This window comes from Cornus florida, unplaced genomic scaffold (genome assembly GCF_030987335.1).
Source record: "Cornus florida cultivar Cherokee Brave unplaced genomic scaffold, ASM3098733v1 CherokeeBrave_3.0.0_Hap2_Chr05, whole genome shotgun sequence".
In the NCBI taxonomy this organism is placed as follows: domain Eukaryota; kingdom Viridiplantae; phylum Streptophyta; class Magnoliopsida; order Cornales; family Cornaceae; genus Cornus; species Cornus florida.
This window is the reverse complement of record NW_026775575.1, coordinates 38,783,397-38,800,531: the sequence shown is the minus strand read 5'-3', so window position 1 is coordinate 38,800,531 and position 17,135 is coordinate 38,783,397. Positions and strand designations below refer to the sequence as shown.

The following is a 17,135-nucleotide window of genomic DNA, read 5'->3' as shown; positions in this document are numbered from 1 at the left end:
GATTTACTGACGCCGAGTCACGAATTGCAGGTGACTCAAATGTGTTCTTATGAATCATTTTTAATCAAATTATATATTGATCAGGCTATTCCAGTTCCATGCAGAGTTAATTACTTCTAACCAAGTGATAGTTTGATTCACATACGACGATGCTGATGGTGAAGAATTTGCATTCTTCGAAACGAAACCAATCAATCAACTACCACGAAGCCATTTTCCACCCTAGAACAAATGGACTTATTACATAGTCATCACTATTAACAGGTCACAGTGGGTTGGTCCCAACATTATGATTACAGTTAACAGTAAATTATGTGAATTTTACACGCAAAGGAGCTATGAGAAACAGTAAAACAGCGGAAGGACGGTCATTACTTCCACATACCATAATTCAGGGTCCCTGTCTAATCCTCCAGAATCTGCTGCCTTTCAAGCTCCATAACATTTTCAGCCAACGAGCTTACAGTGCCATTCATCGTCTCATTATTGCTCCTGCACCATAGCAGTTGTTCTCGAAGACTCTGCACGAGCTCATTAAGTCTCTGAATGTTCTTCTCTTGTAATAATATAATCTGCAACAAGTAATGGATGCCTGTTAAAAATAATTATGACTGAAGTTATGCATGAGAAAATGTAAACTACAACGAACAAACTTCATAGCTTAGAGTTGTGCTCCCAATCCAAGGGTGTAAGAAACATATATTACAAATACAAACTGCCAAGTTCAGTTAGAAATTGTCATACACCTTATTGTATTGGTAGGAAAAGGAAAAGCTTAAATTGTTATATCAGACTACAGCATGATTTAAATGGTCCAATTAGTGTGGAAAGTAGTCCTCGGATCTACGCAATAGTGGATCATATCCCAAACTTGCCCAATACATCATAATTTTATGTTCCTCAATATGTATCAATTCAACAAACTACGATTATGAGCCAAATAAGACCAGAAGAACATTACATCATATCCCAAACTTGCCCAATACATCATAATTTTATGTTCCTCAATATGTATCAATTCAACAAACTACGATTATGAGCCAAATAACACCAGAAAAACATTACATCATATCCCAAACTTGCCCAATACATCATAATTTTATGTTCCTCAATATGTATCAATTCAACAAACTATGATTATGAGCCAAATAAGACCAGAAGAACATTACATAGTATCGTAAATGCCATGTCCATTAGATTGTCCAGCTTTCTTGTTTATTTGCAACTCAAATATTGTAGGACAGTGATCGTAATATTTCAAATTTCTTCAACTAAAGAAACTTGCATTTAAATAACAAATTATTGAAATGTCAAAATAGAGGTAATCAACACTACAGCAGCTAAAAATATCAGAAAGTAAATATGAATTAATGACCCACTCCTCTAACCACAATTTTGCTATGGCCCCACAACTGAATAGAAAATAGCTTCCCCAGATAATTGAAAGTACCTCCTATATGATAAATCATACTTGTGGTCCTTCAAGCCGGACGGTACTGGTACAAAAAATTTCACTTGGTTGTTGGAAAAAGATTATAGCCATTAAGAGTTTCCATGTGAAAAAAAGAGAGAGGCTGCTGTCGACTCTATATAAATCAGCCTGTATGCTGAGAAACCCACCAAAATATGACCCCTGTATCACCTAATGGATAAACTTTCAGTAACGTGAATATTAATTCACCTAACAAATGAGTGATTTGTATTTTGGGCTGCGCTTTTAGGTTGCATTCAGAAACCTTGATTTGGATTTGAAATGCTTAGATTTCAAGTCTACATATTGAAACAAATTCTATTAGCCTGTTAGGATTAATTATATAAATAATAGCAAGTTCGTGTTGTGATTAGGTCTGTTCTCTCTGCTCGATTCTCTATTCTTCACAATCTTATCAGACAAAGATGGAATTGCCATTGGGCAATCGAGGAAGGATGTTGGGCTGTGATGATTTCCCACTTCTTCAGATAGCATTCAATCACCATATGGTGATTATGGCAGTGAGATTGTTAGAAGATTTAAATATTAAACTCTAACAGCTTAAGCTTTTAGAGTAGATGGTGGTTATCAGAGATCATGGCTGCAACTGTGGCATTGGGAAGTGTGTTGAAAACAACCATACACTTGATGGCGACAAATATGGATCGGCTGACAAATCTTATCATGTTGGCTCGTTGATAGGCGAGAAGCTTATGTATGTGTTTGTGGTTTGTTGAGGAAAGCAACAGTGATGAAGACCGTAGATGGCATGATGCTTCAGGGTAAAGTTGGGGTTTTTGAAGTCAACTGAAAAGGAGAGAGATAGAAAGAAGAAGAGAGGAGACAAGGGGCTGACACAAGCTATAGGCCATTGCCTCGGCCATTGAGGCAATGGCCTAAGGCCCCCACTTGAGAGAGGCCCCACTATCACTTAATATATACTTTCTTAATTTATTTTTTATTTTTTATTTTTTAACTTTTTATCCGTCATTTATATACTTTCTTAAATACATAGAACAATGTGAACAAATTTAAAGTATACATAAAAATATTTTTACAGCTATTAATATGCTTTTGTCATGTTTATTCTTATTCTTTTGAAATTCTTCTCAATTGTTAACATGAACAAGAAATTTCTCCAATTCAACTGACTTAAAACAACCTAAATTCTTGAATCTGCTTTGTTTCTGCAACAACAAAGTTAGCACTATGTTAATACAAATTGTAATTAAAAACCGAGAACAAAACTAAGCTGTAACTTTTCAACTAAATTTGAGGAACGAGAAGAGGATTCAATGGCAATAAAAAATAGTCTCATGGGTGGTAGTGAAAACCGACGTCTGACCAGAAGACTTCACTTCTGTCAAAATAGTCAAAGCAAAGGAGTGCGCATCACTTGGATCCAAAAATAAGGCCACATATCTCAAAAGCCTTATTCTTCAGCTACCTTTTGGCAAAATAACTTTTCATCATATTTGTCACTCGTAATATTAAAACTATGAATAAAAAAATACGCATTGAATTTTCTGTGTACTTGTTCTTTAGTATCAATTCAATTTGTTTGTTTTTATCGAAAGTTGTTCTTTACATACTATTATGTTCACAATATAGGGGATGAAGTATTGAACATTTGATGTGTAATTGGGCTATTCTATATGCATTGCATGTTGATAACTACTTTTTTTTATTATGAATTTTCATGCTACTATTTTGACGACTAAGAAGATGAGTAGAATTACATGAAAAATTACAATACAAGGGTCCAACTCATGTAGTCATGTCATTTTTAGAGGCCTCAAATCTCGCCTAAGGCCTCAAATTATATTGAGCCAGCCCTAAGGAGACATCTGAGATCATGATATAAGAGCGGGGAGATCAAGATGAAAGATTCATGTCATTAGGATGGATTAGGAAAATAACACTTAGATAAGTTTTCCTTTTGAGATATGTCACTTCTGGGTTTTAAAATCCATGTGCGTATTTTACCTAATTGAACATGGTTAATTACGCATCCAAACAAGGTAAAAAAGGATTTGGGCTCTAAATTTCAAATCCATCTGGCTGAGATCCATCCATCCAAACGTAGCATTACTTACTCATCTGGCAGAATCAATTTAAGAATAGCCTCTGAAGGGATGCAAGGGGGTAGAGTAAACTGTAAAGTACTTTAAGCAACCTCCCACATGAACCAAAAACCATTTCAGACTTACCGATGTAGTCTCGTGCTGGCAATTCTGTTATCCAAACATGACTGAAATTGGTCGAATCATTTCAGTTTGGTTTTGTTCACTTTGTATTTGTTTGTCAATCATGTTGATTTCCTTCTGATTTGCATGAGAGATGTAATTGAAGACACTTATAAAAACTACACAAGGATTGCACAAAGATTGCAATGTGAGATATGAAATCAAAGATCTTGATCAACTTGGAGACACAATAGAACAAAGAAGTTTGACGAAGTGGACCTTCAGACTAAAATGATAAATAATTTTACTAACCCTAATCAACTTGGATAAAGTTTGGATGTATCAAGAAGTATTTTCAAATATAAAATGCATCTTATTTGGACTCGAATACTAGAACATGTTTGAGGGGGCTAAGAGTCGATAACCACATTGGGATCGGTGTTAGAATTGAATTAATACACCTTTTTGGAACATAAATTTTTTTATACTTGAAATCTCTTAATAATATTTATTATTTGCTTGTTTGGCTCATAAACTAAACCCCAAAATTAGGCGTTCTGTGTCAGTAACCAGTTATTCAAAAGCTGTGTATCAATACTTGTAGTTGTCGACAGGAGAGTAACCTTAAAATTTGAATGTAGGTACTCAGGCCAAATGGAAGAAATAAAAAAGGAACAAAGTTCCCAAGTCCAGAATTGTTTCTAAATTGATTTTTAGTGATTCTAAGAATTGGAAAGGAATTTTAAACCTATACAGAGGATATTTGGAATTTTGAAACTTAAAGGAAGAAAGATATATGGAAGAGGTTAAGAGACTTGAATATTTTTCTCACTGGCACACATTATTGAGAGATCTTTGTTAGAGACTTTAATTCTTTAACGCAAAATGTTCGAGAGTTACTGATAAGACCTTGTAACTTTATGTGTGCATCCATGTTAGTCTTGGAGCATTGATTGATTACTTTGATACTATCTACTTTTGTTGGATTTATTCTTATTGTGGAGAAGCAGAGTTGGTGGGCTTGGACAACTGATCCAGGAAAAATAACCACTGAGGAAGACAAGGACGGATTGCAAGAAAATGGATTCGTAGAAAGACAAAAACAGAGATCAAAGGTTTTACTTTGTGTATAAATCAATTGGCTAGTGGTTCTAGAGTACCAAAATGGTAAGGTTATACTCTTTCGTCTTCTTAGTGGATTGTTTGGCTCTGAACTATATCTCATACTTTTACTTGTTAGGATTTGTCATTTAGATCTAGTGTCTTTCTTTTAGTACTTCATTGTGTTATCACTTGGTTTGTGTACCCTACACTAAAATACTGAACTATATCCGACACACATATCCACTGCACATATTCTATCTTCTGGTCAGACTAATGCTTTAGAGCTTTTGCTCCTCTACCTTTGGCGCAAAGTGGGCCAAACACTTTTGAAACAAGACAGTCGGGATGACCCTAGGGATCAATCAACTGCAACTGGGACTTCCCACTACAAGCCAGCCTAAGAAGGTCTGTTTGAGAGAGTGGCAACGTGTCATGTGGAATTGAACGTTCTATTCGGAGCTTAACCAGAATCAAATAAAGGAAGACCGACTATGCCCCGGATATCCCTCTACAATCCACTTTTACACTAACAATTTGCATGATTTTTTATTGAGTATTGAAGTTGGACAAACCAAAAATATGTTAACAATTGATCAATTAATTAATTGAAAATAACTAAAATTAAAATCAAGCAAAAGTTTATCAAGTTTGATCTGCGTCTATTCATGCCCACTTGGTCCTATTAGCTTTCATATGTGTAACTCTTACTTGGAATCAAAGTATGTTGTTTGGGACATTATTTATTTGACTTGGCATGAGAGCACTATCCTATAATGTTAGGTTGACCTTGAATTTTTCTTTTCAGGCATTATGAATTCAAACATTCAAGATTCTCTTATATTTACTTGCGTGTAGGTTATGTTGTTTTTAAAGATTTGGAACAACTTGTGGGTTCCTCCCTACTAAAGGAATACGTTTATTTCATAGCCTTTGCTGCTAGTCCAATAATATTAAATCTCATGAATCATCAAATCTGCCTAATGAATCTAGTGTAAAATGGATCTGATAATGAGTCTGGAAACTAAGAATATAATGATTTGCAGGTTGCATCGAAAAAGAGTGATATTCTCAAGATATATAAATTGAAAAACTTGAGGATATGGAACTTGAACATGATTCTTTTAAAATAGTAAAAAATTCCCAAGCCTTAGTTGACAATGAAAAGAAACTCCCTCTTAGATAAGGCAAAGTCTTTGGAAACCAAAAAAAGAAGCTCTCCTAGATAAAGTGAAGCTTATGGATAGTGATTTTAATCAAATTGTCAATTTTTTAAGTCTTCGAGATTCAAATTGAAGAACTTTTTCAAATATCAAAACTTTCACAAGTGACGCTAAAAATTACAAAAACTTTTAGGGATTAATAAATTTGTACTCCCTCCGTCCCAAAATAGATGTCCATTTTGTGAGTCACAATTCCCAAGATGGACATCTATTTTGGGACGGAGGGAGTACGAGATAAGAGTGGTTTGAGATTTAATTAAAATTCTACCCCACCTTCTATCCCTAAAACTAGGTTTGAAAAAGGAAAATAAATTTCATTATTTAGCCTCCTAAGTTTATTGAAACTTGCTATCATTATGGGAAGAAGGGTCATATTACGTCTCACTGTCGTGTCGTAACTAAGTGTCATGTATTAGAAAATTTCAAAATCAAAACCTTATCGAGTAGTATTTCCAAGTTTCACTAAGTTTTGTCCATGTTAAGTTCAAAGAATGAGCATTGAGATTGTTAGAGGTACGGACAATTCAATTAAAACATACTTGGGACAAGGTAAGGTAGGTGAGTGTTGTGAAGACACAATGTGTTTTGCAAATTTAATTTTGTTAAAAAAAGTTCTAAAACTCAGGACATTGGTTTTCAAGTTGAATTCTATAAATTGTTCAGAACAAAGAAACTTGTACTTAAACTGTTGGTGCACTGATGCATTGCATGTTTAAGACCCATAGAGGCTTGCAACGTTACAACTTTCCTCTTTGCACCAATAATACATGGCAAGGTCAATTCTGGACTTGCAATATTACAACTTCCATCAAACAGTAAAATGAAAGTTTTAAAGTCTTAAAACACATCCAGTTTGGTTTATATTTGTATGCAAAGTTTCCAATTGTTTTCTAAATCTTAAAGTTCATAAATTTTAAAACACATCCAAATTGGTTTTTATTTAAATTTCAAACTCCTATTTTTTTCGAACTCCTATTTAATTTATTTATTTTTGATAAGCAAGACAGATATCATAAATGGCGCTCAAAAGGGCAAACTCCTATTTAAATTTCAAACTCCTATTTCAAACTCTAAGACTTAACCTAGGATGCTAAACTCTATGTAAACAAACTTCTATTTTTTTCAAGTACCCCTCCTACTTACTCTCTTCTTCTATTCTAGCTTGCTTGTTAATTTTCTTATATAATACTCTACTTTTTGGCAAATACTTCCCACACGTACACTTAAGAGTTAGTATTTGTGTGTGAATCCTGTTAGTCATTTGAGACACCGTGTTCTACATTAATGATTGAAGAACAATCAAGCAGCAAACATTCATAACTTCTTCATTGGTGTTCATGAAGATTTGACTTACTGTGAAAGCGGATCAAGTGCTTCATCATATCAACAAATTGTAGCATTTAAACTCGAGAGAAACAGTTAGAGACAGCACACACACACACACACACACACACAGAAATAAAGGAAGGAATAGTAGGAGACAAGTAAAAACCAAGCGTGAAACTAAGGTGTCAGCAGTAACTACGCTTAGTCAGGTGTCGAGTGCAAGGCCATGTCAGAGTACTAGGTTTGTACTTCTTCCTTATTGTAATAGACTGGCTAGCCTAACACAGTATTTTCCTGTCTATGGTTTTCCACAAAATAGTCACGAATGTCTCTTCTTTGCTCTTGATTTATTTATTTATTTTATAATTAGTTCAAAAAAATTGAGGCTCAATCTTGAGACCTAAAGAGCTAAAACAAATCTGCTGTTATTTAAAATTCACTTTTTTCATCAATTATTCTCATAGTGTTTACAGCCACCACACTTCTTGACCACCTCTGCAAATTAGTTTTCTACTCCATTTAAATCCCAGAAACTAATCTCTAAAAAGAATTTATGATTTGTCAAAGTCAATAAAATACCAAATTGATGTCTTTCTTCCTTTACCAGCCTTTTTACCTTCAACCCATCACTTTCACTGTTGATCACCCTAAAATCTCGCAGTAATTCCAGCTTCTACCCATTGCTTCCATTCCATGGTTGATCACTGGGAAACATAGCCAGTTTATTTTCTATTTTGTTTAATAAGTTTATTTTTTTCGTTGATTCCAGAGGTTTTGTAGCATAAGCATGACAGAATAACTGATGCCTCAATAATTCGTTCGACTCTGAATTTAACTTGATTTTTTATACAAGGCATAGGAACCAAAGCTGAATGCAAAATCTTTACTTGCAACTTTCATTTTTCTTACTGTCCTAAAATTCACGATTTATTGGTGTGTAATCGCTATTAGTCTATGTATATGTTAGCACATAACAAAATACACTTTGGGACAAGTGTTATCAAATCCACATGACATGGCCAAGAATAGTCAATGGTATTCATCAATAAACCCAACATATCCTCAAGGTCAATGTATTTCTTAAGAAAACTTATCCATATACTTGTCCCAGGAAAAAAAAAAAAAACTATCCATAAGCACACAAAGCTAACTCTCAACTCCAAAAGATGCAATTTATTTATTTATTTATTTATTTTATTTATAAAATTAAAATGCATTAGAAAGCATTCAACAGTATAACGCATCCCGAAATCTACACATCGGCTGAAGCCACAAAGGACCTAAGAGCTCAAGGAACCCAAAAAATCAACAATCTCCCCTAAAGATTTACAATTTCTCTCTATAACCCAACAAAAAAGGAGAGCTAATAAGGCCCCAAAAGAAGACTCCTCTCCATCATAGGATCTTCTATTCCGTTCCTTCAAAATGCACCGCCAAACACAAAAGGGTGCCAACCTCCAAAAATCACGGGCGTGGGGTCCCACATGGCATCCTCTCCAAGCATGGATCCTCTCCAAAAGATGCATATTTTAATAACATTTTTATGAATTCACCAAGCACACGACTTATTAATGTGTCATAATTCCTAATTTCTATCTCTATTATGGTATAAAAAGCTTTTCATTAGAAGCCTGATTTAACACACATTCATTGCTTTAACAAATTGGCAATGTAAGGAAAGCTTATACGACAACAAGGTGACATTTAATGATCAAATGCAAAATATAAGGACAGCAAAAGTAGTTAAACATGATGCAAGGTCAAGCTGGAACATCTCATGAACAGCTGTCAGCTTGGATGACAGATTCAGTTAACCCTAAAGGATGTTTCAGGGTTCTTGTATGGGATTATAGGTGTTTTTCTTGCTTGTCAAAATAAAAGCTTTGTAACACATTTCAAAGAGGCCACAAGAAATATTGGGTATCAAGTGAGACACTTGAGGTGTGTCTTGGCCTGTTTTCAAGTGGTTTCGAGGTTGAAGATTAATATTGGGAAGAGTGTGATTGTTCCAGTAGGGGAGGTGGATCATATTCATGAGTTGGCAGCTATTTTGGGTTGTGGAGTGGAGGCTTTTCCTTTTTCTTATTTGGGGCTGCCATTGGGTGCTTCCTCGAGAAGAGTTGCTGTTTGGGATCCAGTGGTGGAACGTTTTCAAAGGAGGTTATCTGGGTGGAAGAAGCAGTACTTGTCAAAAGGGGGTAAACTTACATTGTTGAAGAGTACCCTATCTAATCTTCCTACATATTTCATGTCTTTGTTTCCAATCCCTAAAACAGTGATCTGTAGACTTAATAAGATTCAAGGGAATTTTTTTTTTTTTTTTTTGGGGGGGGGGGGGGGGGGGGGGGGTTACCACCTTATGAAATGGGAGAAAGTGTGCACTCCGATTCGAAGAGGAGGCTTGGGAATTCGCAGGTTGGAAATGTTTAACAAAGCTCTGCTAGGGAAATGGTTATGGAGATTTGGGTGTGAAAGGTCTGTGTTGTGGAGGCGTGTTATTGCTTGTAGGTTTGGGGAAGAGGAGGGAGGTTGGGTGTCCAGAGGTGTGAATGTTTCAGCAGGTATGGGGGCATGGAAAGGTATTAGGAGGGGGTGGGACGAATTTTCTAAGCGGATACAGTTTCGAGTTAAGGATGGTCGTTATGTGAGGTTTTGGACGGATGTTTGGTGTGGGGATGGGGCGTTGGATTGTAGGTTTCCTAGACTTTATAGGTTGGTTGAGGAGAAGCATGCGGTGGGGGAAAATTACTTTAGGTTAAAGAATGGGAGAGCTTGTTGGAATGTGAGATTTCGTAGAAATTTTACTGATTGGGAGGTGTTGGAGTTTACTGAGTTACTGGGATTAATGAATAGTCAAGTGGTGGAGGGGGGAGGAAGGGATGAGATGGAGTGCATGGGAGATTCTAGAGGGGTGTTTAAGGTGAGGCTGTTTTCTAAAAGTCTTACGAATTCGATAAGCAACGGGTTTCCTTGGAAGGCTGTATGGAGGACTTTAGCTCCACTAAAGGTGGCTTTTTGCACGTGGATAGTGGTACTTGGCAGCATTCTTTTTTTTGATAAGTATTGGCAGCATTCTTACTTTGGATAATCTCAGAAAAAGACGACAAATAACATTTAATTGGTGTTGCATGTGAAAGAAGGCGGGTGAGTCGGTTAATCATCTCTTGTTGCATTGTAGAGTGGCAACGGATGTTTGGAGTCTGGTCGGGAATATTTTTGGGGTGGAATGGGTAGTGTCAAGTAACACGATGGATATGTTAGATACTTGGAGAGGGAGACGAGTGGAAAGTCCGGTTAGGAAGGCATGGAGGGTTGCACCTCTTTGTATTTGGTGGGGCATAGTTATTAAAGGCCCAAGGCGCTAGAGGTCCTTTGGAGCCTAGGCGCGAAGCGCACGGCAAGGCGCGCGCCTGAGTGAAGTAAGGCGCACAATTGAAAATTTAAACTACCATAATAACATTCATATCTCATAAGTCATATCAATATTCTAAAAATTAATATCAAATATAAAAGAGTAAATCCATCAACTATACAAGCATCCAACAACCATAAAACAGAGCCACAAATTTGTTTTCTTGAAAGGCAAAGCAAAATGTGTTTTTTGAATGGCAAAACAAAACACAAAAAGAAATAAATATGTTAACAAAAAAAGAAAAAGAAAAAAGAGAAGAACCGATGTGGCTTCGTCGTTCATCTCTGCAACTAGGGCTTCGTCTTCGTCTCACAATCTCATTCTATCGTTGTTCAGTTAACACTTTGACTCTTAGACTTTCTTATTTTTTTATTCTTTTAAATAAAAGTTCCTTATATCGTATGATTAAGCTTTCTTTTTTTGTTTATTAAGTTGCCAAAAGAACCCTTTTTGGCTTAAGAAATAGAACAACCGTATTTTTTTAAACAAATATCAGTGAGGCGCGCCTCACAAACAAGACGAGGCATAACCGAGGCGCGCACCTAGTAAACATCAGTGAATCTGAGATGACAACAAGCGCTAAACCTGAGCCTCGAGCCTAGACGCGCCTTTAACAACACCGTGTGGGTTGTGGCATGTGAGGAATAGGAGATCTTTCGAAAGACAAGAGTCGCCGGTGTGGGTTATCAAGGTGAATATTTTGCATTCTCTTTATTCTTGGGTTAGTGGGAAAAATTGCCCATCTGTAGATAGTTTTTTGGATTTTTTTGACAACTTATCGTTGTATTGACGTTGTTTGCGGTTTTTGTTTGTTTTGTTAAGAGTTTGCTCCCCTCTGAGCGCGTTTGTTAATACAATTTTACTTGTCAGGAAAAAAAAAAAAAAAAAAATGGGCCACAAGAAATAACCAATTTGCAAGTATTCCTTGCATACATATAGCTCAGAAATTTTAGAAATCAAGATCATCAACCATCAGTCAGTGATTTAAATAAAATTATATTCTACAAATTTTGAGTGTTTTACAAATTAAGGTATCAGTTACTCAAATTTCTAAGATTAAGAAGATTTACAGTGCATTTGGATAACTAAGAGGGAAAGGAAATTGGAGAACAACAACGAAAGGAAATTGGAGAATAAGATTAGTAACCAAAGAAAAAGAAAGAAACAAGGTAACAGTATTAACTATTAACTTTTCCTCGTGTTTGGATGACTAAGGAGGGAAAAGAAAGACAAGAATAGGGAAAATGGGTAATCACTGATTCTCCTGCCATTACCTTCCGAATCCTTCCACTTTCGGTAAAAGAATTATCAAAATACTATTCAAAGGTTAGGCTCGCCCTCCTTCTCCATCCTAATACTTTCCTTTCCCTCATCATTTTTAAAACAAACACGTGATAAACTCTCTCTCATATTTTCCTCTCCTTCCCCTCCATCAATCCAAACACAATAGTAGTACAGGGTTCACAGTTCCATGTACTTGATGAACTATCTGATTATAGTCTATTCAGAAACTGCTATGTAAGAGGAGCTGAAAGAAGATTCTATAGTTTTGACTACACCCTGGTTTTTTAATGAAGAGTAGGAAATTGGTCTCAATATGCATTTGTTAGGTAAAGATTAGATGAACATTAACTGCTGTATTAGAAACAGTGCAAGTAGACCCAGTAATTATCAGATCAGATGCAAATTTTGACAAATTGAGTAACAAAAATAAATGACGGTCTTTTATGTAATATTATTAGTATTATTATTATTTTCTTTGTTTTTAGGATAAGTAAGACACCCATGTCTCAACCAAGACTTGAACCCTTCACCTTTTCCTTTGGAACTGATAAGAGATACCAATCACGCTAATAGCTAGTGTTCTTATGCACAATAATGACCTCATGCATACTTGGCAAATCAATGGACTCAGGACTCAATATGATGGGCTCTTATTTTTCCTTTAAAGCCTCTCTTAAGTTGAGTCAATTGCATTAAGAACAATCTTGGTAATTAGTCATCATTATGATATAAGAGTGCAGACTAAAAAGATGAAATTGAGTAAGTTTTAACTAAAAACATTGATTCTAAAGTGTTTCACTCCTCTCCCTTGCTCACACTAAGTGCTATTCAGATTAGCATGTTACAAGTGAAATAAACTTCTTTATGACATCTATGTCACCTGGAGGAACTAGGAACAACAATGTGGTAACTCTACCCCTTGGAAAGTTCATTAGCCATATCTAATTTTGTTCTAGTCTTATAGAAATTGCAAATTTTCATATCAGGGACCATCAGCTATTCAGCCATATCTCATAAGTATATATATCTCATTAATGGATTTAGAGCATCTGGAGACCTTGAGAAATCAATCCCAACAGCCAAACATTCTTACTAGTGAATGTGTTCCGTTTCATTCTCACAAATTTATCTAACATGGAATAAGTTAATGCCACCACAATATGTAGAATATCATAAACTTAATCCACGATTGTATCAACCAAAAGCAATGTCACACTCATAAGATCTAAAGTTTTCCCACAACCGTGATGGATATCTAAGGAGAAAGAGGATATTAATTAGTGAATTCTGGAGGTTTCCATCTCATGGTACGTTTGTAGATAATGTCAGACAGGTTAGAAATTCCTTTGGTTTGGGGTCAGCCTCAAGAAGCATTGCTTTCATGGGGCAATTTGCCATAAAAATTTCCTTTTCCACTGTTTGGTCACAGTGTAAACAAAGGAAGAGAATGTTTTTTTTTTTTTTTAAATGGCATATAAGCTTCCTTGGAGACATTGGTGCATCATTACCCGCAATCTGATTATCTGACAATAGTCCATCGTGATTTATTCTATCAAAATATTAGTTCTTTGTAATTTAATGTTAATTCCCTCATTTTAATCATATAATTGAATATGATTTCAGGTTTTAAGGTAGTAATTTGAACATACTCTACCAATAAGGTAGTAATTGAATATCCTTACACAAGTCAAAATGACTTCTTTTGATAGACGCAATTACTGTCCAATAACGGCATACTCTACCGATTCTCACTGCTGCATTTGGTTGCACTTATAAAGTATTCATCACCTTCACTAAGAAGAAAATGTAATTAGAAAAAAAAAAATAAAAAAAAAATGCTTAAAAAGCAAATTAGTACTTCTGGTAGTTCAACCATGCAGTAAAACTAGATAAACTATAAATGGCAGATCCACCACAATTCTTGCTTCTTTAAAGGACAATAATATACTAAACTCTCGTTGATAAACGAGATATACAAATTAAGTACTTAAAAAAATGATGATTCAAATTAAATTCCAGAACAATTAAAAGAATATGCTAATGGTTCAGTGATATGATGCCATATTTGCAATATTTCAACAAGTTAACAAAAAAGTAAATATTTTTCATACGAAAGGAAAATTAACATGCATATTCATGAAACATTAGCAGATAAGGTGATATATTAGCCCCTTCATAGTTGCAATTCAGCAACAATAAACAAAACCCAACAACCAAATAAATAAACTCGATGAATAAAGTTTATTAATTAACTGAAAATAAAAGGAAATAGAAGAGGGTTATTACCTTCTCCTTCACAGTTTCTTCCCTATTTGAAACTTGTAGCTGCTTCTGAGACACATTCGGACTCACATCGATATCGTTTACAAGTTGTTGCTTCCATTCAAATTGAGAGGTAATTATCAGTATAAGCATCAGAAACACAAGCACCATTGGTCTGGACATCATTACAGTCCCCCTCCCACAACACCTGCCCAAAACACCTACAAATTAAGTACAAAACAAATCCCAATTCACAACACCACATTTATCATAACAAAACATCTAATAAACACGAAACGGAAACAAAAAGGGATTCCACCGCAAAACCCTAACTCTGTTTCTTTGTTTGGTCAGGAAAAAGGGATTCAACTGTAAAACCCTAAATGGATTTGTTTGCTTGCTCAGAAAATGAAAGAAAAAGGTAAAAATGCAATATGAAAATACAAGTAATTGGCTGTGCTTAAGTGGGTTTTCGAATGTTCTACACCAAAAACGACACGATGATGTAGAATCGATCAATTTTCTTTCTTTCTTTTTTCTTTGATTTTCTGAGAACCAAAAAAGATGGTGAATTCAGTAGTACTAACCGATTGAGAGTGGAAACAATCACGCGATCAAGCCCATCGACATCGTAGCAGTGCGGGCTCTACTTTGCTTCGACTCTGGTACAGTGCAGTGTGCGTTGTTTAAATGAACTCGGAGAGTAATTGATGATTTGGAGCCGATTTCTACTGGGTTTGTTTAAGTGAACACAAAGTCATGCTAATGGCGGAAATTAATTAGATTCGAAAGAGAGACAATGGAGATGGTTTTTGCCTTCTCTCTCCCCACAGTTTTTTCTCTCTTTATTTATTTATATTGTGATTTTTCAAAGCTGTGTCTTTCATTGGAGAGTATATCTGTCCTTCACTGGAGTATTAGAGTATAGAAATGTGTTCCAACAGTGATAATAATAATAATAATAATAATAATAATAAATTAATTAATTAAATTAAATTTGATTCCATATATCTCAGGTGGGATTGACACCCAACCCATATCTCAATCACTCTCTCATCTGAATTGGATAAGGGACAAATTCCCAGTTCGGGCCACCCTGCCTACCCAGACGTTCTCGGCACTGGGCGTGATACCATATCAAAAATTGAGTCTGACTCTGATACCAACGATAACCAGGGGAGGAGCCAGGAGGCAGGTGCCCCTGGCCTGGCCTAACCCTACTCACTATAATATATAATAATCTTTATTTTAATTTGTACATTTATAATATATATATATATATATATATATATATATATATAATGCCCTCCTAAAATTTTTAATTTATTTAATTGTCTTCTAAATTTTTCTTTCCTTTTTCTTTTACTCTTAATATTCCTTTGATTTCCTTAAAAAAAAAAATTCCTTCTTTACTCAAGCTCTGAGCTATTAGGTGGAGCTAACACCTAACCCATATATACCCAATCACTCTCCCATCCGGATCTAATCTGGGACAAACCCCCCTTGTTACGCTAGGGATGGCAATGGGACGGCCACACCATTCCCATTCACATTCCCCGTTTAGCATAGTTACTCTCATTTTAGTTTTTTTAAAAAAAGTGTTCCATATATCTTAGGTGGGACTAACTAGGGCTGATCACGGATCGGATCGGTTCGGTTTGGAATAAAGTTCAATCCAATCTGGCCCCCACAGATTGGTGAAATTTAAAACCGAACCAATCCGTGGGGACCTTCGATCTAAATCAAACCGAATCGTGAAATAACAGATCGAATCAGTTCGATTTCCACGGATTTGGCTTTTCAAACAGCCCAATATGATTATATTTTATGGCTCATTAAAATATCAAATTAGTAATTAAAAACCAATAACTAACTTTTTAACAAATATCACCACAAACTTAAATTACCTAATAACAAAATAGATTTACAAAAGTGAAAAGCCTTAAATAATAAAAATATAGTGAATATATTGTATATATATAGTTATATATATAATTAATGTAACGGATCGGATCGGTTCGGTTCGGTTAACGGATCAGATCGGTTTTTCCAGAGCCCAATCCGTTAACCGAACCACGAATAGCAGATTACTATTTTTCTAAACCATTATCGAACTATAAAATCTGATTATGAAAACCGAATCGAATCACACGAATCGGATTGGTTCGGACCGGATTGTTTGATTATTTGTTTACCCCTAGGACTAATACCCAACCTATATATACACAATCACTCTCTCATCCAGATCAGATATGGGACAAGCCCTCCCGGCTCGGGCCACCCTGCCTACCCGGAATGCAGACCCAGACGCCCTTTGGGTTGGATGCTTGGCGTGACACTGGATTAAAGACTGGGTCTACCTCTGATACTAATTGTAACGGGTGAGTTCTTCGCAATCCGACCTAACAACCTAAGCTATTAGGCAAGACTAACACCTAACCCATATATACCCAATTACTCTCCCATTCAGATTCGATCTAAGACAAACCCCCCTTGTTACACTAGGGATGGCAATGGGACGGCCACGCCACTCCCATTCACATTCCCCGTATAGCATAGTTACTCTCATTTTAGTTTAAAATTATTCACTAAATGAGGCGGGTTAAGGTGGGACAATAAATTCTGTAGAATACTTTTATAATTGTACTATAACGTATTGAAACAAAATTTTAATCATGATAATAATTCTTTCATTTTTTTTTTCTTTTTTTTTTTTTTTCTCTTATACCGTTATACAGATAAAAAATAAAAAATAAATTAACTTCTCAAATTGGAACTCAGGACTTAATATTGTTGTAGAAATATCATAACTAGAATGGTATATACTAGTATTTGCTTGATATATATACCTAATATTATTGTATAATTTA

The 17,135-nt window shown here is 35.4% G+C and overlaps 1 protein-coding gene across 1 annotated transcript; it reads right to left on the bottom strand.

Moving 5' to 3' along the window:
* Positions 1-172: 172 nt before the first annotated feature.
* On the bottom strand, positions 173-15,151 carry LOC132306310 (uncharacterized). The gene is made up of 3 exons (XM_059803652.1): positions 14,853-15,151; positions 14,290-14,473; positions 173-572 (listed from the first exon to the last, which is right to left on the bottom strand). Exons 2-3 carry the CDS (start codon positions 14,449-14,451, stop codon positions 405-407), a joined length of 330 nt encoding a protein of 109 aa, XP_059659635.1. The 5' UTR covers positions 14,452-14,473; positions 14,853-15,151; the 3' UTR covers positions 173-404.
* Positions 15,152-17,135: the final 1,984 nt, after the last annotated feature.